This window comes from Jaculus jaculus, chromosome 12 (genome assembly GCF_020740685.1).
Source record: "Jaculus jaculus isolate mJacJac1 chromosome 12, mJacJac1.mat.Y.cur, whole genome shotgun sequence".
Classification (NCBI taxonomy): Eukaryota; Metazoa; Chordata; class Mammalia; order Rodentia; family Dipodidae; genus Jaculus; species Jaculus jaculus.
The window spans coordinates 88,713,060-88,736,882 of NC_059113.1; the positions used below are offsets into that span (position 1 = coordinate 88,713,060).

Below are 23,823 nucleotides of genomic sequence, written 5' to 3' on the forward strand. Positions count from 1 at the left end.
TAATGTTGTGCTTTTCTTTTATTCTAAATTCCAAGCCCAGATAATTTCAAAGTTACTTTTTCCCCCTGAAAAGAAAGACGGAAACAAGCATTTGAAAGACTAACATTACTAGATAGTTGGAAGAGCTTCTGCGGGTCGTTTCATGCCAGCTCGCTCTCTCTCTCTCTCTCTCAGTCATTAAGAATACTTGAACACACGTTAGTCCTTCCGCACCCTTCTTTTGCGTAGTGACTTCATTGGCCCATCTCCAGACCCTGTGCTCTCATCTGCTTCTTTCATCTAGAAAAGAAAATTGTGGGAACACAGACTTTAGTACAACATGTAACCACCTGGTGGTTGCGAATACACTTCTTGTTCTCTATAAAACAGGTTTCGGTGGGTTAAGTGTGATCTTAAAAGACATAGATGTGCACCTTTGTTTCATGCAGTGGGTCCTCAGTGCACATCGCCAGTGATGTCTCATTTGCTTATAATTGGCATCACTTTAGTTTTAGAATGACCCTGTTTATAAAATAGGCACATGGCCAGGACCTCTACTCCACTCACCATTTATTTGTGATGTGGAACTTGGTCTCAGTGTCACAGTTTAGTTATATCATGTTTCTGTTATGGGCTAAACAAGCAGTATTTCTCACATAATCTATGTAAGCAAAGAAGTGCTAAGATGGTTTATGGAGACATTGTCAGAACTTTTGGAATGAATACTTCCAAAATCTTAGAAGAGAGGAAAACAAATGATCAAATGTTAATGGTTCAATGTTTTTCTCTTCTTTAATTCTTTACCTTTTAGAATATGTGTTCATGAAAGCAAACTTTAGGAACAAAATAAAATTAAGGATATTAAACTAAGGCCATTTCACAGCCATACACTACACAGATTCTGCCATTTGGCATTTTCACTTACTGACAAACCTAAGTGCACCAAAAGACTGGGAGATGGAATTAAAGTGTTTTGTGAAGTGAGTGTGGCTACCACACATACTTAAGGAAATGACTGTCATGTCAGTGTGTGTGTGTGTGTGTGTGTGTGTGTGTGTGTGTGTGTGCATGCACGTGCACACGCATGCATGTGTAGGTGCCTATGGAAGCCAGAGGCTGACGTCAATTATCTTCCTCAGTTGCTCTCCGCTTTATTTACTGAGACAGGACCTGAGGCTGGAGAGATGGCTTAGCAGTTAAGGCACTTGCCTGCGATGCCTAAGAACCCATGTTCAGCTCTCCAGGTCCCACATAAGCCGGATGCACAAGGTGACGCAAGTGCACAAAGGTCACACATGTGCGTAAGGTGGCACACACACGTCTGGAGTGTGACTGCAGTGGCTGGAGACCCTGGTGAAGCAATTCTCCCCCTACCCATAAAAATTACAAATTTTTTTTTAAAAAAGACGACAGTCTATCACTTGAACCTACAGCTTGCTGATTCAGCTGGTCTAGCTTGCCAGCTTGCACCAGAAGTCCCTTCTCTCCCGAGTACTGGCATTGCAGTACTGGTGAGCCCCATGCCAGGCCAGCATTCATGTCGGTCCTGGGGCTCTGAATTCAGGTCGCTTAGTCCATAAGGTCAGTCACCTCCCCAGCTCCTAAGTGTCACATTAATGCCTCTGAAACGGGCTACTGAAAACCGCTCTGGAAAAATCGTCTTTAGCCAGATACACCTAAAAATGGATGTCCACGTTAGATGAGGATTCTCAAAGTCCCCTGAAAGACCCAGAGGCAGTCAGGCAGCTAAGGCCAGTAACCAGGAACGTATACTGAGCCAGCTTTAGAAAACAAAACCAACAACTCATTTATTTGGGAAACATCCTCACAGTTACTTTCTCACATATAACAGAGCACTCGGGCCCCTAGGCATCAGCTTGCCACGGTGCAGGCTGGGGACTGGCTTTTGTTTGCTTTGAAGGGTTGTGGAAGAGAGAGCACAGGTTTGGTTTATGCAGTACAACAAAGGAACCTGTAGCTCCCAGTTGCACCCCAAGTAATTTCTGATTATCTAAGGAGAAGACAGACATTGTGGAACGTTCCATTTCATAAGATGGTACAAAAGAAGTACATTTTATATAACGATTATATAAAATTAGTATTTGTGATAACACCACATCAGACAGCCAAGTACTCAACTACCCAGTGTAGGAAATATTTCTAAGTGAGCTCATTGAGACAATTATGTTTTTCACAACAGCTGTGAGTTATCTTGCAGTAGTGATTGCTTTAAATGGTTACATGATCTGTTTATGACTCCTTTTCATAACACCATGATGTTTTTACAGGTTCAGTTCTGCCTGTGCATTCCCTGTGTCACAGGCTGTTGCTGCTTTAATGAGTGTAAGATAATAATGAACACCATGGTATTTTCAATTAAAAAGAAAACAAACAAACATGAAGGCTCTTAAAGAAAGGTGGGAGGGGGGCCGGGGAGATGGATCAATGGGGAAGAACACTTGTGTGCAAGCATGAAGATACGAAGTCACCCCCTGGTGTCCACATAAAATTCTGGGTGTGGCCATGTGTACCTGCAGCCCCTGCCCTGAGCTAGGCTGATTGATTCAGGAGGACCGCTGAACCTCACTGGTCTAACTGAGATCTGGTCCGCTCATGCTCTAAGAGAAGAGCAACAGAGGACATCCAATGTCCTCTTCTGGCTTCCACATGTTGTGACCTGTGCTCATGCACCTGGACATATGCATGCATGTAGCCCCCCCCCCATAAACACAGATACTACATGCACGGTACACACATACAGAAAGGCTGAGAGGAATATGACAAAGAATTCCTTCACACACCTTAGGCTGCTGCTTTCAGTGGGTAACGTTCATGGGTAATAATTGTACACAGAAACAAGTTTATTGGCTGTGACAGACGTGTTACCTCGTCCTCTGATCCAGATTTATTTGATTTACTGCCCTCCTCTTGTCCTTCTACGATTTCTACTTCTTCTTCACTGTGCTCCCCAGGTTCAGCTTCCTCTTCTAGAATCAGATTTTATGAAAGGTAAAGACCCAATGAACTAGAATTTTGCTACTGAAAAGTATTGCAAATATAGGGAATTTATTTAAATTCAAATCTTAAAAAGCAATCTCTTCCAAAATTGAAAAAAATCAATTATAAACATTATCTTACCATATTTTTATGAATGAGTTAACCTTTTGAAGCAAGAACCATGTCTATAATTTTATATGTAATATGACACTCAAAGAATTATCAGCTTTTACATTTTCTTTGTTTTTTGGTTTTCCTCTTTTTATTTTGAGAGAGAGAGAGAGAGGGAGGCACAGAGATAGAGAGAAAGAGAGAGAGAATGGGCATGCCAGGGTCCTAGCCCTGGGAATAAGCTCCAGACGCATGCGCCCCCTTGTGTGCATGTGCAACACTGTGTGCTTGTGTCACTGCGTATCTGGCTACGTGGGACCTGGAGATTTGAACATGAGTTCTTAGGCTTCACAGGCAAATGCCTTAACTGCTAAGCCACCTCTCTAGCCCTGTTCTTGTTCCAGGCTGACCTGGAATTCACTCTGAAGTCTCAGGGTGGCCTCAAACTCATGGCGACCTACCTCTGCCTCCACAGTGCTGGGAGTAAAGACACACCCACCATGCCTGGCAGCTTTTACCTACTTGGTGTATGCATTTCCTAGTGCTATTCCCTTCATTTGCATGACATTTATGCTTCAACCTGCTGTCTACTTATGCTTGTGCTCTGTGGACACTGTCATGCACTTTTCAGGTACTAACTTTCCAATGGATTCCATTTAGCTAAACCTCGCACAAAACACATGAAGGGACAGGAGATCTGAAGTAGAGTGATTGCTTAGCATGTGTAAGGCACTGCAAAAACTGCATGAAAAGCCAGTAATTATGCACTGGCAATTATATACAGTTAAAATGCCACCACCAAAAATTAGGTTTGGGGACAGGAAAGCCAACTCCCCATGTGCTTCCACATGCATAGTGTGGGCAACGGGGGCAAGTAAATGTATCTTTTCAAATAAGGATACTTTGACCCTTAAATATTCCAAAATGAGGTATTTACCAATGTCACTAAGGTACATTGAAGCATCAAAACTAAGACTTCCATGGGCTAGAGAGGTGGCTTAGCAGTAAAGGCACTTGCCTGCAAAGACTAAGGAGCCATGTTCAATTCCCCAGGGCCCATATGTGATGGTTTGATTGGATGTCCTCCATAAACTTGGGGGTTCTGGATGCTAGGCTCCCCAGCTGATGGCAATTGGAAACGAAAGCCTCCTGGGTGTGGTGTATTGTTGGGGGTGGTGTATTGTTGGGGGTGGCCTTATGGGTGTTATAGCCAGTTTCCCCATGCCAGTGTTTGGCACACTCTCCTGTTGCTATTGTCCATCTTATGTTGGCCAGGGGGTGATGTCCACCCTCTGCTCATGTTGTCATTTTCCCTGTCATCGTGGAGCTTCTCCCTCCAGCCTATATGCCAAAATAAACTCTTTTTCTCCCACAAGCTGCTCTTGGTTGGGTGATTTCTTTTCATTTGTTTTTTAAATATTTATTTTTACTTATTTATTTGACAGAGAAAGTGTGGGTGAGAGAGAGAGAATGGGCATGCCAGGTCCTCCAGCCACTGCAAACAAACTCCAGATGCATGTGTCCCCTTGTGCATCTGCCTAACGTAGGTCCTGGGGAATCAAACCTGGGTCCTTTTTGGCTAAATTTACAGGCAAACACCTTAACTGCTAAGCCATCCCTTCAGCCCATTGGGGGATTTATACCAGCAATGCAAACCTGACTGCAACAATAAAGTGGTACCAGGAGTGGGGTTGCTGCTAGACACCTGACTGTGTGGCTTTGGGAGCTGATTTTAAAGAGGAATGTGGAAGGATTTGAAACTTTGGCCTAAGAGATGCCTTGAAGTGCTATAAGTACAGCTTCATGGACTATGCTGGTAAGAGTTGAAAGACCTGAATGCAGTAAGAACTATGGACTGTGTTTGGCTTATGAGGGTAAGAAAGAGATATTTCCTTGGACTGGTCTAGCAGTTTGTGTTCAAAGCTTGCTGTTATGCCTATGTCCTGAGAAGTTGTACAGGGTTGCATTGCATAGAAATAAGCTGGTGTGAGCAGAGGGATATGGCACAGAAAGAGAAATCTTTGGATGAACTGCTCTCTGTTCAGCTGCATTTGACAGATTACAACCTTTGAGATTGGGCCAGCTGCACTGGGGCAACAGGGAGAATGTAGACTCTTTTGAACGGGCCTGAGTAGTCAAGCAAGTGGCCTGTTCTTCAAAGTCTGCTTCATTTCCCACTGGATTAACAAACTGGTACCCTACCTGGTTATTATGGAGTATAAGAAATGCAGGAAAGAGGGTCATTGAATTTGCAACATGGTCTTGTGTTTTGGAAATGGTCATGGGCAGTGTGAATCAGGTTTGCTGGTGCCTGCATGGAGACCTGATGGAGCCCTGAGAATGAACTGTGAGTTGCAGTGGAGACCCAGTGGAGATGCCGTGACCGTGAGATGGCTGCCAAGGAAAGCTGCTGGCCCTGATGAAGTTTTCCAGGACTGTGAGTAACCTAGCTGGAGGGGCAGAATTGAAATACTAGAGACTTGTTGCTGGTTAGAATTATCAGACTTGGAGATTTGTCACTAACCAGAGTTGTTGGACTTGGAGTTACAGAGTTTGATGTTTGCCCTGGTTGTTTTAAACCTTATATTGGCTGAATATTTTCTTTGCTATGCCAATGCCATCTTTTGCAGTGTGAATGTTTATTCTGTGCCGTTATGCTTTTGGGAGGATTTTATGGCTCAGTTAAAAGATATTAGACTATGGGGATGTTTGAATATCATTGGAATTGATAAAAACTATGGGGACTCTTAAAGTTGGATGAATGCATTGCATTTCACATCATGTATTGTTCTCAGTTTATGGGGGCCAGGGCAGAATGTGGTGGTTTGATTCAGGAGTCCCCCATAAACTTAGGTGTTCTGGATGCTAGGTTCCCCAGCTGATGGCAATTGGAAATTAAAGCCTCCTGGAGGAAGTGTATTGTTGGGGGCTGGCTTATGGGTGCCACTTTCCCCATGCCAGTGTTTGGCACACTCTCCTGTTGCTGTGGTCCACTTTATGTTGGCCAGGGGGTGATGTCCACCCTCTGCTCATGTCATCATTTTCCCTGCTATCATGGAGCTTCCCCCTCCAGCCTGTAAGCCAAAATAAACCTCTTTTTTCCCACAAGCTGCTGTTGGTTGGGTGATTTCTACCAGCAATGTGAACCTGACTGCCCCAGCACACAGGATGATACCTATGGTGACACAAGCATCAGGGATTTGTGTGCAATGGCTAGAGGCCTTGGTGCACCCATTATCTCTCTCATAAATAAATGATTAAATAAATAATAAAATATAAAAATAATTTTAAAAAAACTAAGAAGTCCACAAATAATGCTTTGAGAACTTACAGTGTCTGCTTTTAAGTCAACTTTTTTCACCAACTACTAAGTTAAAATAATGCTTTGAGACCTAAGTTGCAGAAGGCTCAATCTGGATCTTGGCTTGGGGTACATGCACATTGGTGGGTTTACATCTGTATGGACATGCACAAGGTTTCAACCAAGAATCACCTCCCAGCCTCAGCTGCTCGGTTCTAACACCATCTGGAGTTGAGTGCAAGATGAGAAAAAATGATCCAACACGGCTTTCAAGACTAGTGACTGTACAGTAAGTGACCTGATGGATGTCAGCTGCTGCAGGGAGGTCTGGCTGCTGACTTTGTTGTTACATCACCTGTCCTTCCCACTGCACTTCTATAGCTGCCTGAGTTTGCTTTGCATCTGTTGGGTAGGTATTTCCTCCCAGTTGGAATACCGGAGGGAGGGGGCACTCCTGAAACAAGATTCATAACCATTTTCCATCCTCTCTGTTATATAAGGAGTAACAGTTGCTGGGGAGAAGGGACTCTTTAGCCACCAAACCAGCCTGTAGTTGGTACAGGGAGCTCCAAGGATGCAGCTTTCATGAGTTGTCACCCATGTTGGCTGGGCTTTTTGGTGATGAGGCTGCCTTTGAGTCTCCCATGTTCCTGTAAGTAACCTCTCACCATATCCTGTAAATGACCCCAATAAACTCACTGGGTCAATAAGCTAGACTTTGGTGGGAGTGTTTCTTTGGTTCATTGTGGGTGCCCTATCTGGGGTTCACATCCTTCCAGGAAAAGTCACTCAGTAGCATCTCAAAGTCCATACAAAAGGGTGTGGCAGGGCTGGAGAGATTGGTTACTGTTAAGGCACTTGCCTGTAAAGCCAAAGGACCCAGGTTTGAGTCCCCAGGACCCACATAAGCTAGATGCACAAGATGGCACATGCATCTGGAGTTTGTTTGCAGTGGCTGGAGGCCCTGGTGTGCCTGTTCTCTCTCTCTCTCTCTTTGTATCTCTTCCCCTCTTTCTCTCTCTTTTTCAAATAAAAATGAAATATTTAAAAGGGGGTGGCAATGGCTGACATAACAACAGCTGTGCTCTGAACCAGCTTTGTTGTCTACAGTGACAAAGAGTGCAGACAGAAGACCCCTCCTCATTGCCAAAGGCACGTTGCCTTGTCTGACAATGAGCAAAAATAATAGCCAACTATTTCATTGTGGTGCGTTGATGTCATGATCAAGGGCCACTGTCATACACTGTCATCATAGTCGTACCTTTTTTAACACCTTCCCTGTCACTTTGTTTTTTCTCCTCTTCCACGTCTTCTGGCTTCTCGAGGACTGTGGTCTCCGGGACTGCGTTCTCCGGGACTGCGGTTTCCAGCACGGCCTCTTTCTTTGCCTCCTCCTCCAAGGCTCCCTTTGATTGCGGTATACATAGGTCCATTTTCTTAAATTTGGTATCTTCAGCTTTTTTCTGTGGAAGCATAATAAAAGTTGATTTTACTAAAAGCAAAACCCTAATTAATTTCAAGAACAGACACAAGAAACTGCCAGTGAAATTATACAGGAAATTTAGTTCGTGGCATTGAGTAATCCCTTGCTCAGGGTTGGTGAGCTAGCTCAGTTAGTAAAATGCTTGCCTTGCAAGCATGGGGACCTGAATTTGATTCCCAGAACCTACATTAAAATAATAATAAAACCCCCAAGAATCCCTTGCAATCTAAATTCATAGAATTCCCAAACACAGTTTGAAAAGCAATGTTGAACAAAATTCTTATTTTTTACCTTTGCTTTTCTTGGCCAAAATAATGGTGTAATTATGGCTACTGGTAACACTGCAATCACCAGATAAAGGAACCAAAGCCATGGGCGCTCCTTGGCAGCTATGATTAACTGTCTGAAGATACCAGGCTGCAGGAGAAAGATGCACAAACATTTTACAAACTTCCACAGGGAAATGCAGCATACAAAACAGGAACTTCCTGCCTAGATGTTGTCTATCAGGAAGTGATGAACTGGAAAACAAAAATTGATTTTATTCTCATGCCCTAGTCTTTGCAAGACAGAATTTAATTATTAGCATGTATCACTGAGTGAGACTCTGTACTAGGGTTTAAAGAAAATTCTAAACTATCAGGAAGAACAATACCCGTGTGTCTGGTAAATCTCAGGCTAGCCTACCTTCTATGGGTATATTGTATACATTCTTCAGCAATGGGCATCTCTGTTCACTTATTCTATGCTTTCAGGGAACTTGTTAATAAAAATCACACCTGGGAATTATTTTTCTTTTTTATGTAATCAAGTTCACATGTGGTCTTCCTGTAAATTTTATTTCATTAAAACCGAAGGCCATCAAATGCTTCACTTGCAAATGCCAAGTGTCCAAAGAAACCAAATGTAGGCAGAAACTTTTCAGTTAAATGGTTTAAAAGATGTTTTCCAAGATACATTGTATTGAAATATTTAGTTTAGCCTTTTCTATGCAAACTTTAAGATTTTTGGAGGGAAATGGAGCACAAATTAATAATGTTAAATTTTAAAATCCTTTGTATTTCAAATATAGCTGAAATGAATATACATTACTATTACCATGTAGGCATTGCCATAGTGATGAAGACACTAAGGATGGGCTGGAGAGATGGCTCAGCAGTTAAGACACTTGCCAAATGACCAGGGTTCAATTGCCCAGTACCCAGGTAAAGTCACATGCCCAAAGTGGCACATGCATCTGGAGGTCATTTACAGTGGTAAGAGGCTCTGGTAAACGCATGTATGCTCTCTCTCTCTACTTCTTTCTCTTAAAAAAAATGTTTGTGTGTGTGTGTGTGTGTGTGTATGGGTTTTTATTTTGCTTTTTTGAAGTGGGGTCTCACTGTAGTCCAGGCTGTCCTGGAATTCACGATGTAGTCTCAGGATGGCATTGAGCTCATGGTGATCCTCCTACCTCTGACTCCTGAGTGCTGGGATTAAAGGCATGTACCATCATGCCTGGCAAAAAAATGTTTTTAAAAAGATAACTAAGGAGTGTTATTTCTATTAGGTACAGACTTTGAATCCCTTAAAGCTTTTGTAATTTAATGAATGAGATAAGGGTGTAGACATAGGTATGCATAGCTCATCATATATTCTATGCAGAAAAGATCAACATTCTGAATGCATACACTTCCTCAGGTATATTGACTTGGCATTTAGTAGTTACTGTGCCTGTATCTGTACATCCACAACCAGGAGCGGGTCCTGTGCTTACTATCCAGTTACATCACTTCTGTCTGCTCCCGACCATACCTCATTAGACTTTGCTACCATGAGTTTCACTCCCCAGCCATCCATAGCCCAGCGATCTGCTACTTCCTTGTCAGAACAGATGATAAAATTATCAAAATAGATGTCAGGGGTCATGGACCAGAGCTCCAGACCAAGAGCACGGAAAGAAGTCAGAAGAAATGGATGGTTATCTTCAAAATAATCTGGGTTAGGAATTTTCTGAGGACTCCAGATTCCCTGGAAGACACAGTAATTGAAGACATTTTCAAATGAAGTGATTTTTATTACAAATGCTGTTCAGGCAGTTGCTGTTAAATGGAAGTAGCCAAAAATACTAAGAAAGCAAACTATACTGGGTGTAAGATGCTTATTCTATCTTACAAATAATACCAACTTCAAATTTACAAAACAAGCAAAGTGAAAATCCAGCATGCACACAAGCTTTTGTAATTAAATTTCATGAGTGATACTATTTTGGATACTGTTTTTAGATTTGATTAAATGATTCAAGGTGACATGTTATGAGAATTACCCAAATCTGAAAGATCACTGTATGATTAAAAAGTGCAGCTGCTCCTCTTAACATATACTCATGACAGGCATCGCTAACCAAAACAATTATTTAATATAAAAATCTCGTTATCTCTCAAATGACTGCACTGTCAGTCAAGTGGAATACACAGTGTGATAGCTGGCTCACCCTTCCATCACTCATGTCTACTCTGATGCCAGGCACTAAGGATACGGTGGTTATCAAGACAGACATGGTTTCCATGTTATATCATTTAAATTCTAATGAGGGAGACTGATATTAAACAAATAGGAACAAAAGACAAGATTTTGTGATTAGTGAAAAATAGTGAATTAGAACATGTAATTGCAAGCATACACACACAATGGTAGAAATATCATTGAATGTTTACAAAGATAAAATTAGAGAGTCACATGAACAATAATAGGAAAAGCCAGGTATACTGAAAAGATATCTGAATATTTTTCTAAAAGAATCTGAATTTGAATAATGCTAAAAATAAGCACATTAGGCTGGAGAGATGGCTTAGTGGTTAAGACATTTGCCTGCGAAGCCTAAGGACACTGGTTCGATTCTCCGGGGCCCATGTAAGCCAGATGTACAAGGAGGGGGGAACATGCATCTGGGGTTTATTTGCAATGGCTGCAGGCCCTGGAATGCCCATTCTCTCTCTCTCTCTCTCTCTCTCTCTCAAATAAATAAATACATTTTATTTTAAAAAATAAACACATTAAGAATATACATGAGTTATTGAAAGGAATAATGTGAGTCTTCTTGATCAATATTCACGTACTTTGGAATAAAAGTTTATTCCAAAGGAAACAGCAATTTACTACGAAAGCAGTTTATTAGGGAAGAAGCATATGAACTAATTTATCTTCAGTTCTTAATTTTTCTCTTGACGTAGGATTTTGCTCTAGCCCAGACATACCTGGAATTCACTATATAATCTCAGGGTGGCCTTGAACTCATAGCAATCCTCCTACCTCTGCCTCCCAAGTGCTGGGATTAAAGGTGTTCACTGGCTTCCCTTAATTTTTTAAGGATGCTTTATTAGCATGTGTGTGCATGTTCATCTGTGTGCAAGAGCATGCATGTGAGTATGCATACACATATGTGTATTTCTGTGTGAAGGCCAGAGGACAACCTCTGGTATCATCTACCTTTTTTGAGACAGGGTTTCTCATTCACCCATTAGGAATTCACTAGCTGGCTAGTAAGTTTGATGGATTCACCTGGCTCCATTTTCCCAGGCTTGGAATGACCAGTACACATCAGTGTGTCTAGCTTTAAAAAAAAAGAGTTCTTGGGCTCAAATGCAAGTCTTCATGTTTTAGTGTAAGCCCTTTACTGACTGAACTATCACCCCAGCCCAAGCATGTTTTACTTATTAGTCTGAGGTCTACTTTCTTTGATTTCATGAAATTACTCGTCAATCTTCTAAAAACAGGATCTTGCTGATAATTAGATGTATGAGAAAATACCACGACCATTTCAAGTTTACCAAGGAATTGGAGCAGCGGCTATTACCTGGTAGTCAGGGTTACTGATCATCGGCGGTCTCCACACTCCTTTGTATTTCGGGTTGTCTATCATAGGAGGTTTCCACTTGCCACATCCAATCTCACAGGCTGGGTTAGGCATGTGAGGTGGCTCCCATTCTCCATCCATATCATCATTCCTTAAGAGATTAGAACAAAGGACATGATGGTAATTAGATGTCTCTTCTGTCTGCTGAACACCCAGGAAGAATCAACGGAACTGGCAAGGGTAGAGGAGAAATGCTTACCAATCACTGGGTTTCTGAGCATTCAGATTTGGGATAAACTTCGGTTCATCGTCAAGCCAGCCATCGGGTTTAACAGCACTCAAGTCTTCTATTTGGGCAGGTTCAGATTCGTCCCTGTAAGTACATTATTTTCCGTAAATAATTACCCACCAAGTTCTAAATGTAAAACGTGTTACAGAACTCAGAAGGCGCCACAGCAGTACTTCTCGGCCCTCCATCTTTGTGTTAGCACCCACCCTCCCATCTACCTGTGATGGTGCTGAGATGCCATTGCTGTACCTTTTCCCTTGTGCTGCATACGCTCAGACACACTTTTTACATAAATGTAGAGTTCTGTACATAGCATGCTACACCTGGTTTTATCACCTATAAATCTGCTCCGTAACAAATATATACTGAGTACCATCATGATTTGGATCTTAAATGTTCTTCTTTGTGTTGAAGGCATGGTCTCCCATGCACCTGTGATCAGGCGAGGGTGGGGGGGAGTGACTGGATCCTGAGGGTCCCGACTTCATGATTGGATTAATCTGCTTTCAGGTTTCTAGCTTAATGGCTCAGGAAAGGGGTCTTGTTACACAGGTAAACTCTCTCTGCTGTTATGGGAGCAGTGTTGCTTCACAACACTTTCTGTGCCATCATGTGCTGCCCACTGCAGAGTCACAAACCACGGAGCCAGGTGACCATGGATTCTAATCTTGGAAATGTTAAGCCAATGTAAATCTTTCCTCTCTATATGTTGATTGTCTGAGTTATTTTGTCACAGTTTTAGAACTTTAACATGGGAAACTGGTACCGAGAAATTGGCATCGTTGCTGTGGTTATACTTGAACATGTGGTTTAGAAACCTGTGGAACTTGTCTGTGGAAATATTTTGAAAAAGTCTTAAAAAGCAGGATAGAAAAAGCTTACGATGGAGGCTGGAGAGATGGCTTAGCAGTTAAGGCACTTGCTTGTGAAGCCTAAGAACCCAAGTTCAACTCCCCAGTACCCACATAAGAAAGATGCACAAGGTGGCACATGTGTCTGGAGTTTGTTTGTAGTGGTTAGAGGTACTGGAATGCCCATTCTCTCTCACTGGCCCCTCCTCTCAAATAAATAAATAAAAATAAAAACTTTAAAAATCATTAATTTCTGCTCTGATCTTATTTCTTTCTGTCTGGAGCTTTTTGAGCTCTTGATCAGAGAGACCTACAAGGTTTCCCAAAAGAAGACAGATTTCTGTCAGAGTACTTGATGATCCACCTAAGGTTAGTAGTAAGACCCTACTGCTGAAGACACTGTATGCTGTTGACATGTAACATGGAGTGACATAGCTGGAAGCTAAAAGAGGGTCAGTCCCCAGACAGCACGTCTAGTTCCAGAAGGTGCTACATGAGCAACTAGGGGAAAAGGACCAGTATCTGTCTAAGCAACTGATGGTCTAACCTACTTAGCAGCAAATAACCTGTCGTGATGCTCATACATAGTGGCACACAGCCATAGTGGGAAACCAACTTCTCTTGATTTGGCTAAGTGGTCTGTTCAGTGGAACAGAACCCATAGCTGGAGCTGGGAAACAAATCAGAGCCATATCCAAAAATGAACCCGCTCTCCATTATCAAGCTCCCACCAAACATGGACTACAAGAGGGCCTATACATATTACATTCTCTCTCTAAAAAAAATAATGGTTATCCCATTTGTCTGGTGCTAATTTTATTCTCTGTTGGAGAATCTGCTTCTCTTTTTCAGACAGATGCATATCCTAAGGAGAGAACCACCCCATCATACCTCAAAAGGGTCCCAGCTGAAACTAAGAATAAGTGGGGAAACAAGCAAGAGTGCTGCTTTCTTGGTGAACCTGGTACCAGCACAAGGGTGAAGGCGATAGACACAGAGAACACTCAACTCCTACCAAACCAGAGATCCAGAGACACAGAGGCTCCCAAAACCACATCACTGAAGCAGACCTAAAATGAACCCAACATGGCTCAGGGAAATTCACGGAAGAGGGGGCAGAAAGAATGCCAGAGCCACACGTTGGGTCATGATACACAGAGACATTGCCTTCTACTCATAACTGATGGCTAACCCCACAATGCATGACCCATAGCCGGGGGAAAGGGGGTGGTCAGGGAAGAGGCTAATGGTTGTACCAACTTGACTACATTCACTGAGTACAAAACTAATAAAAGAAAAATAAAGTTAGGAGACACTAAAAAAATTAAAATTAAAATAATTAAAAAAAAATCTTAAAGAGAAAGCTTAGGCAGAGCCCAATGGGCACTTGTGGTGACAGCTCAGGAGACCAGGATGCTAACAGAAATGAAGCCATCAGAGACTCTACTTATGAGGTTTCAGGTGGGAGCAAGGGCTTTACTGCAGATAGGAAGAGAGGCTATTCTTGTTATATTCTGGCAAATAAACTTGCCTACATTTTGCTCGTGCCAGAGACTTTGTCATGTGAGATTTCAAGCAGCACAGTCCGTAGGTTATGTATGGAGTCGGTATTGCTGGCTGCTTTCAGCCTGGTTTACAGCGAAAATAAGTAGCAAAAAGATACAAAAGACTTACAGTTTGGACAGAGAAGGTTGTGTAAAGTTACAGCCTATGAGAGTGTGGTTGCTGAAGATGAACACCATTAAAAACAAGCCACATGTTTCACATTGAGAGAACAAGAAAGGCACCTTGATGGTACCTTAGTAGTCAGCAAGTTGTCACCCATCACAACGCTGGTATAGTGTATGCCCTTCAGTCCTGGCGCTGGAGAGGTGAACACGGGAGGATCACGAGATGGCTTGTCTAGCCAATCAGTGAGCTCTACGTTCAGTGAGAGACCCTATCTCAAAAAAACAAGTGGGGGGAGTTTCCTCACAGAGACTGACTGAAGCCCTAATTACCTCACAGTGACCAGCAATGTCCCACTAAGGAGGGCCCTCAGGGAAATGGGGATGGAGGAGAGGGAATATAAAACTACAACCGATGTAAAAAAATAAAAATAAATAAAGGAGAGAGTGACTGAGGAAGACCTCTGATGTCACCAAGCTCTGGTACGATCTCCATATGCGCACACACACTACAAATACACACACACACACACGCACACACATGAAAAAGAGTATGTTTCACTGGTGGCCTAGGTCACACAGTGGCTTGTGAGTGGGTTCTTTCCTTACCAGTCTTCGGGCTTGACGGCAGAGAGATCTGGGATCTTTGCTCGGTCATCCCAGTCTTCAGGTTTTTTGTCATTGGGGTCATCAATTTCTCTGGGAGGATTGATGGGAGGGACCACATCCTCTAGCAGACTTCCTTTGTTTACAACTTTTTGATCAACCAATATCTCAAATGTGTCATCTGGATTCATCACTAAAGAACAATTTAAATCATTAATCCTGTCATTCTGAGAGACATCTTAAAGAAAACCTAAAAAATAGAAGTACTTAAAATTTATGGATACAATTTTATTTCAACCTGAAGTAAGAGTATTATTGAATTGTATTAAATCAAAGTATGTTTAGCTCACTAGCTGCAGTAATTTTTAAAATTTTTTATTTAATTAATTAGGAGCTTTGTATTATGGACAAATCATGTGTTATCCCCTTGTATTATCCTATCATATCCACTCTCGCCAGACCCATTCCACGGAGGACCCTCCTCACTGGGGTTATGGGTATTCATAATGGGGTTATGGGTTATGAATGCTAGCTACAGCAATTTCTAAAATTGTGAAAATGCTCTATTACTTCCATATGTAAGAAATACCCAAAAGTTACATAGCTCTGTTTGAGACTCATGATCACTAAGCTTCATTCTTTTATAGAATATAAACCAGGGGCTGAAGAGATTGCTCAGCAGTTAAGGTGCTTGCATGCCAAATCTAATGACCTAGGTTCAATTCCCCAGTGCTCACATGAAGCCAGATGCCCAGAGTGGAACATGTATTTGGAGTTTGCTTGCAGTCGCTAGATGCCCTGGCATGTCCACCCCGCCCCCGCTTGCAAATAATCAAATAAAATATTTTATTTATTTATTTATTTATTTGGTTTTTTGAGGTAGGGTCTTGGTCTAGCCCAGGCTGACCTGGAATTCATGATGTAGTCTCAGGGTGGCCCTGAACTCACAGTGATCCTCCTACCTCTGCCTCCCGAGTACTGGGATTAAAGGTGTGCACCATCATGCCCGGCTAGCCAATAAAATATTTTTAAAAGAATATAATCTAACGCTCCTCAGTATTTTTAACATGGTTAAAACAAACTCGAACTGAAAATGTTGCAAGCACATTACGAAGAAATCAAACTGCTTCCAGAAGCTCAAAAGAGATACTGGCCTCACAGATATTCCTCAAGTTTTCATCCTTTTTCCTCCATAAGCCCAACCCAGCCACCCAACTCAGGAAAGAGACTTCGGGAATTTTCAGAGGTGAGCACCACTGAATTTCAATTCAGCCACTCATCTACATACTGTAAGGTGCCCCAGGGACAAGTTAAAACATCCAACGTTAACGCTTTACCAGTATGTTTGCTTCCAAGTAAACTCTAGCCTGCTAAAAGTTCCCAAACCAAAGGTCTCAACAAGGACTCCCTGATCCTATGTGATGAGTGAGACTGAGAGTTTTGGAGACGACGCTGGTGAAAACAGCTACCTGCTCTTTGCTTTCAATAAGTGGGAGGAGTAGGAGCTGTCCTTAGGTGTCACTCGACTATGTCACCACGACTGCTTTCTGAAATAGGCGCTTCAAAAGTGGCCACAGCACTCAGAGCTCCAGTCACAACACGGACACACAGGGCAATTTGCATACAAAGCCAAAAAGCACAGACCCTTTATTTTGGCTCTATATTTTCTGCTACTATAGCTGAGATTATAAAAGTACAGTGCCAAAATAAATGAGAAGAACTAAGTAAAGCTATTAAAGACAAAATAGGGGCTGGAGAGATGGCTTAGCTGTTAAGCGCTTGCCTGTGAAGCCTAAGGACCTCAGTTCAAGGATCGATTCTCCAGGACCCACATAAGCCAGATGCACAAGGGGGTGCATGTGTCTGGAGTTCGTTTGCAGGGGCTGGAGGCCCTGGTGCACCCATTCTCTCTCTCTCTCTCTCTCTCTGTGTGTGTGTGTGTGTGTGTGTGTGTCACTCTCAAATAAATAAAAACCAACAAAAAATATTAAAAAAAATAAAGACAAAACAGTACTGGGTCTTTTCTCTTTCAAAAAAAAAAAAAACCTGTCTATTTCAGCAATAGTTTCACTAAATTTTTCATGTGAAAGAAAAAAATATTAAATAACAGTCACAAACAGAAAGTATATGGCAAATAGAGATGTATATATCAAAAATCTCTGTTCAAAACATTTGGCAAAAAAAACTTTTCATTTGAAAAGCTTAGTATTTTAACAACCTTATGATAAAACACTAGATTTTGCAAAGCTTGTAAAAGTTCCCTTAATGTTCCTTTAAAAAGCCACTCAACTGCTGGGCCTACTAAGGCATGCCTGCTTACAGTCTCAGTTCTCAGGATTGAGGCAGAGACAGGAGAAGCCCAAATTTGAGGTCAGCCTGGATGTGCAGCAAGACCTTGCCTCAAAAAGCAAACAAACAAATCTACAGAATGTTGTAAACAATAGAACCACATAACTGTGTTTATTTTTGCATTTGTGTGTGTTCATGTGTGCATGTGCCAGGGGATAATCTTGGGTGTCATTCCTCGGGTTCTGTATACTGTTTTTGAGACAAGGTCTCTCATTGGCCAGGAACTCACCAAGTAAGCTAGATTGGCTAGCCAGCGAACCTAGTGATCCACCTGTCTCTGCCTCCCGAGGGCTGTGATTACAAGGCTGTGTCTCCACACCTATCTTTACATGAGTTCTGTTGATTGAACTCAGGTCCGCATGCTTGCAAGGCAAGCACTTTGCTGATGGGGCATATTTCTGTAGTCCCTACATATTATTGTTTTAATAAAAAATTTCCAGGTATGGTGGTACATGCCTTTAATCCATGGACTCCGAAGGCAGAGGTTGGAGGATCTCTGAGTTTGAGGCTGGCCTGGAACAACAGAGTGAATTCCAGGTCATCCTGGGCTAGAGTGAGATCCTACCTCAAATAAAATAAAACAAACCAGGCGTGGTGGCACATGCCTTTAATCCCAGCACTCAGGAGGCAGAGGTAGAAGAATCACCGTGAGTTCGAGGACACCCCAAGACTACATAGAGAATTCCAGGTCAACCTGGACTAGAATGACACTCTACGTTGAAAAGCAAACAACAAAAAACCAAACAAGAAAAATCACCTAAGCACCAGGGACAACATGAGGTTTCTAAGTGAGCATCAGAAGCAAATGCTGAAGAGTCAGGCTCAAATTCCAATGCCAGCCAAGTAGTCACCCTATCCTTTCTAGGACATGCTTGTCACCTAAGCTAAAAACAAAGAGAAAGAACACCCCACTCACTCCATATGACCCCGAAGTGCCTAGCTTAGAGCTTGACCCCACATCTGTGATCTTTCTAGTCATCTTCTACTCCATGCATGATTTTCCCAGGGGCCACCATGATCTGCTTACAACTGGCATCTCCCATTTTAATGCTGTCGGTTGGGGATCTGCTGCACAAAATGCTGGAGACCAGAAGTGTCCCATGGTTCAGTTATTCTGGGTATTGGAACAGTTATTCTGGCTTCCCTGGCTGGCCATCTGTAGCCGGGAAGTGTGAGTGCTCCTGAATCCAAACTCTCAGAGGGTCCTGTCAGCACTCAAACTTTTGGGAGGCTGGGGTGATAGCTCAGTTGGCAAAGTGCTTGCCACACAAACATGAGGACCTGAAGTTATATTTCCAGCACCCAAGTAAATAACCAGGGGCAAGAGCAGAGTCCCAAAGCTAGGGAGCCAGGGACAGGAGGATTCCTGGGACCTACTGGCTGGCTAGTCTTGAGGTCCAAGTGCAATGAGATAATGTCTCAAACACTAAGGTGAAAAAGACATGCAACATATGTCCATGGCTTCCATACACATGTGCACACATATGCATGAGCACCTGTACACACACACACACACACACACACACACACACACAGAGAGAGAGAGAGAGAGAGAGAGAGAGAGAGAGAGATTGGATTTTTAGGGAATTTTAGATTATGGATTTCCAAATAAGAAACACTCTACCATTAAGCATTTCCTCTGTTGTCAAATGTATTCATAGTTATTATCTTTGTATTCATTGCACACAAATTCCCCCTATGTAATAGATAGGCTGCTTTAATTTTTCTGAATAACTTCACACATAGGTCATCTTTCTTCTGGAATATTTTCTTTGAATAAATTGCTCTAAGTAAAATTATGTGTTCAAAGAACCTAAGTCTTTGAGGCCTCTGATATACACTACTAATGCGTTTGATCAGGTTGGCATAAGGTCGACTTAATCTGATCAGTTCTAATTATGATTTCTCACATGTCTACATGTATTATCTGCACATTCTCCTATACTGCTAGCTTCTCTCTCCCTAGCTGCCTCTTACTCTCTCTCTGTCGCTCTCAAATAGATAAATAAAAATTTTTTAAATGGGCTGGAGAGATGGCTTAGCCATTAAGTGCTTGCCTGTGAAGCCTAAGGACCCCAGTTCGAGGCTCAATTCCCCAGGACCCATGTTAGCCAGATGCACAAGGGGGCACATGCATCTGGAGTTCATTTGCAGTGGCTGGAGGCCCTGGTGCGCCCATTCTCTCTCTCTCTGTCTCTCCCCCTCCCCCTCTGTCTATTGTTCTCAAATAAATAAATAAAAACAAACAAAAAATTTTAACAAGAAAGATTGCTGACAGCGTATCTCTAAATATGAAACTGTCCATTTTCTTCTTCACCCGCAGCTTTGAAAGAAAACCACAATACCTCAGGAAGAGTTGAAACTCGAGGGAGGAAACGGATGGGTCATCTCAAGATGCTACGGTTTTACAGAATCCCGGGCCAACCAGAGATGTGTAACGTGTACACGTTCCTCTTCTCACATCCATGCACACGCTACTTTACTTAAGAGACAGGGGCTGACGTCTGGGTGCTCACAGGTCGGTCTGTGTCACAAGCATGAGGCAAGCCCGCCTTAGCCGGGCCTTCCCGACTTGCGCCTACTTTTATAGCATCCCTGTCATGGAGTCCACAGATGCCCTTTTCCCATGATTTCCCACATTCTGTCTGCACTTGACATCAAGTTCAAATATAATCTTTACTGGCTTTCCCCATGTCCCTAGGAGAAGCAATGTTGACTCTTTTTAGTTTTTAGTTTTTTAGTTTTTAGCTCTTTTTAGGGGTGTGTGTGTGTGTGTGTGTGTGTGTGTGTGTGTAGTATGTGTGTGTCTGTAGTGGGTGTGTTTATAATGTGTGTAATGTGTGTATGTGCATAGTGTGTGTAGTATGTGTGTGCACTGCTGTGGTATGTGTGCTACATGTACATGTGTGCATACATGCATGCTCCATGCATGTGTAGAAGCCAGAGGAGAATGTCAAGTGGTCTCTGCTCATCTGTGTATGTCCTTGAAATGGAGCCTCTCACTGAACTCGGGGAGCTGCCGGATTTGGTCATACTGGCTAATCAGGGAGTCCTAGGAACTCCCCAGTCTCTGGTCTCCATGCGTCTGGTGTTAAAGGCATACCTAGTCATGCCCAGCCGTTTACAAGGATGGTGGAGAGCCAGCTTGGGGTGGCTCAGGGCAAGCACTCTTAGCGGCTAAGCGTCTCCCTAGTTACACCTCAGAACTCTGAACTGTACCTCATCCTTATCTCTTCACCTCACACTGCTAACTACCTGTATTATCAGCCTGTAATCATGTTTCCCCAAATGGCTAAGCTTCCTCAAGACAGAGTCATGTTTATTTTCTCCCCAAAGCAAGTGTCATCAGAACATGATTGGTCCGTGGATATTTTTGAATCAATGCATGAATCAAAAGGATATACCAAGAGTATAAAGATGAGTCTTCCTGTCTGTAAAGAACTCTTTTAGATCTACATCTGGAGGTTTGGCATGTTTTTCTTCAAAAACTCCAGTTTTGGGATGCTTATGTCTGAAGATAAAATGAAGTTTATACTCTTCTCCACATTTATCTGGTCCAAACATAATGGTATAGGCTGTTTTATCATAAAAATTTTCCTTTAAAGAGAGAGGAGTGCTGGAATTAGTCCAGGATTACAGACTATGCAACAACTTTCTCTATTCTGTCCAGGGGGTAGAGTTTACGAAATGTATTCAATGCTGATCTACCAAAGAATGAACGCTCGTGACCATAAAGGACATGAGAAGCGAAGGTGCGGGAGAGACGCGGAGCAGCCACATCACAGCACCAGAAAAGCATCAGGGCTTCACGTGGCTCTGTCCCAGCCGTTCACGGGGACTGAGGTGCACTGAGGGCCTCAGACTAAGATGATGACTCACAGTTATCCAGGAAGACATCAGAAAATGACCCTTTGGGGCACAAAATGAGTCAGACACAGAGCCAGGCCTGTTTCCCATCTCTCTCCTCCCTGGCCTCTCCTTCTCCTGCAATGCAGACTGGTGGACAGTGTGGAGTCTGGACTCAGATGCTGGGCCTCTCAGCTATCACTGTCAAACTGAAAACCTCTGCATCTCGCTGTGTCTCCATGGTATCCCTCCTGCAGCATGGAGGTAACAGTTTCTACCTGGCAAGGTTCTCTGAGGCTTAACTAAGTGAGTCTTAGGAAGTGCTCACAGGAATGTGGGGCCACAGATTGTTGTCATCCTGCTTTCTGGTGACCATAACCTTATAATCCCTACCTACATACCCTGCAAATGGCCTCTGTTTTGCCTGATCCTACAAGTTGCACATAAAGCAGCCTTTAATAACCATAGATTGAGCCAGGCGTGGTGGTACACACCTTTAGTCTCAGCACTCCGAAGGCAGAGGAAGGGGGATTGCTGTGAATTCAAGGCCACCCTGAGACTTCATAGTAAATTCCAGGTCAGCCTGGGCTAGAGCAAGACCCTACCTCAAAAAGCCAAAACAAAAGCAATCCATAGACTGCAAAGCAATGCAGTTTGATAAACATCTTACTAGTCTCATTTACCTCACCGCTGTCATATAGTAGACCCCTGACACAGCTCTAACTGGACCCATTCTTCTATGAAGAACCCTACACAGTCCCCCCACAGCCTCCTAGAGCTAAGCTACTTCATCATGAAAAGTTTTTAAATCCATTCTTTTCTGGACTTGCCAACACTTAGATTGACTCACCTTTCAATGCGGTTCTCTGGCTACTTCTGCCTTGCTCTGTAATATTACTTCTCTGAACATACCCAGAATTCTTATTTTGTGAGGAACTCTAATTGAGATTTCACCAGCATTTATAAGCACCATGTCATTTTGTATTTAGAGATGTGGTAAAGCTGTTTATGCTACTCAGGAGTTCAAAATTGGTGTCTTCAAGTACCACAGCTGTATATGGAACTTGATGGCAAATATTAAAGGTACATGAAACTCATGTTGGAAAAAGACATTTCAAGGCTATTTTTTTTTTTTTTTAGTTTAGTGGACATATACAAATTTCAGTTATATCAATTACTTCTTAAAATACTTACTAACTTTAATGAGGTTTTCTTAAGGATTAAAATATCATACCAGAATCAAATCATCAGTGTCCGCTAGGAGTTTAATGTATGCACCTCCACAATCAATGCCATTTTGAAAATTTACTTCATATCTAAATGGAGGGAAAAAGAACCATACCACTAGTAAACAAAAAAAAATTACTAATTTCTCTTTAAAATCTAATGTATAATTCTCAATTCTCTTAAACAACAACAAAAAAATCCTCATATTAATAGAAAGCTCATTCATACAAGGCATACCTACAACTTACAGGAAAATACTCAGAAATGCTTTTCTACTACAATATCCATGGTACAGTATTAAAATATTAAATGTGGGCTGGAGAGATGGCTTAGTGGTTAAGCATTTGCCTGTGAAGCCTGAGGACCCTGGTTCATGGCTCGATTCCCAAGGACCCACGTTAGCCAGATGCACAAGGGGGCGCACGCGTCTGGCGTTCGTTTGCAGTGGCTGGAGGCCCTGGCGCACCCATTCTCTCTTTTTCTCTCTGCCTCTTTCTCTGTCTGTCTGTTGCTCTCACATAAATAAATAAAAATATACAAAAAATATTAAACATAGAATGAATATAACCAACTGCAGAGAAACTAACTCATGTAAATAAATTTTCCAACAAAAGTATTACATTAAGAACAATATGTTTGTAACTAAAGACTTAACAGGAAACTTCAAATTCTGATTAGGTAAGTACTACATATATGCTTTTTTCATAGATTTTATTTTATTTTGGTTTTTCAATGTAGGGTCTCACTCTAGTTCAGGCTGACCTGGAATTCACTATGTTGTCTCAGGGTGGCCTCGAACTCGTGGCCATCCTCCTACCTCTGCCTCCTGAGTGCTGGGATTGAAGGCGTGCGCCACCACTCCCAGCTTTATTTTATTTTTGGCAGTGGTAGACGTTGAGTCTGGAGTCTTGCACATGCCAGATAAGCACTCTACCATAGATCCCAAGTCCTCATCTTTTTATTAGACTGAAAAAAAGCAATTCATGACCACAGGTACAGTTGGTTTCTAAGAAATTGATGACGATCTTAGATGTTCAGAGTTCTGTGATAATTTTTTTTTAATTCAATTAACCCTAAACCATGTTTAGGTTGATAACCTGGAATATTTCAGGAAGAGCCTGGAGCACTGGGAAGTTTTAGCTTCCCAGAGTAACAACCAAGGAACTGAGTCTTCTTGTTGATCTGCAACATGGGCCAGTTCTCAGCAACTTTCCTGCTTTAGTTTTTTGTTTTTTTTTTTCTTTAGAAAAATATTTACTGCCCAGGCCCCAGAAAGCCAAGC

General features: G+C 42.3%; 1 protein-coding gene across 2 annotated transcripts in view; it reads right to left on the reverse strand.

Moving 5' to 3' along the window:
- Clgn (calmegin) overlaps positions 1-23,823 on the reverse strand; it is a 48,763-nt gene continuing 24,940 nt past the window's right edge. For both annotated transcript variants that reach the window (XM_045131345.1, XM_045131344.1), the window contains exons 6-15: positions 22,549-22,630; positions 20,873-21,065; positions 15,123-15,312; positions 11,966-12,079; positions 11,707-11,857; positions 9,666-9,881; positions 8,163-8,288; positions 7,650-7,851; positions 2,866-2,966; positions 1-279 (exon numbers count right to left, since the gene is read on the reverse strand). In XM_045131345.1, the coding sequence (XP_044987280.1) occupies positions 199-279; positions 2,866-2,966; positions 7,650-7,851; positions 8,163-8,288; positions 9,666-9,881; positions 11,707-11,857; positions 11,966-12,079; positions 15,123-15,312; positions 20,873-21,065; positions 22,549-22,630 (1,456 nt within the window). In that variant the 3' untranslated portion in view covers positions 1-198. The remainder of the gene's footprint in view (positions 280-2,865; positions 2,967-7,649; positions 7,852-8,162; positions 8,289-9,665; positions 9,882-11,706; positions 11,858-11,965; positions 12,080-15,122; positions 15,313-20,872; positions 21,066-22,548; positions 22,631-23,823) is intronic.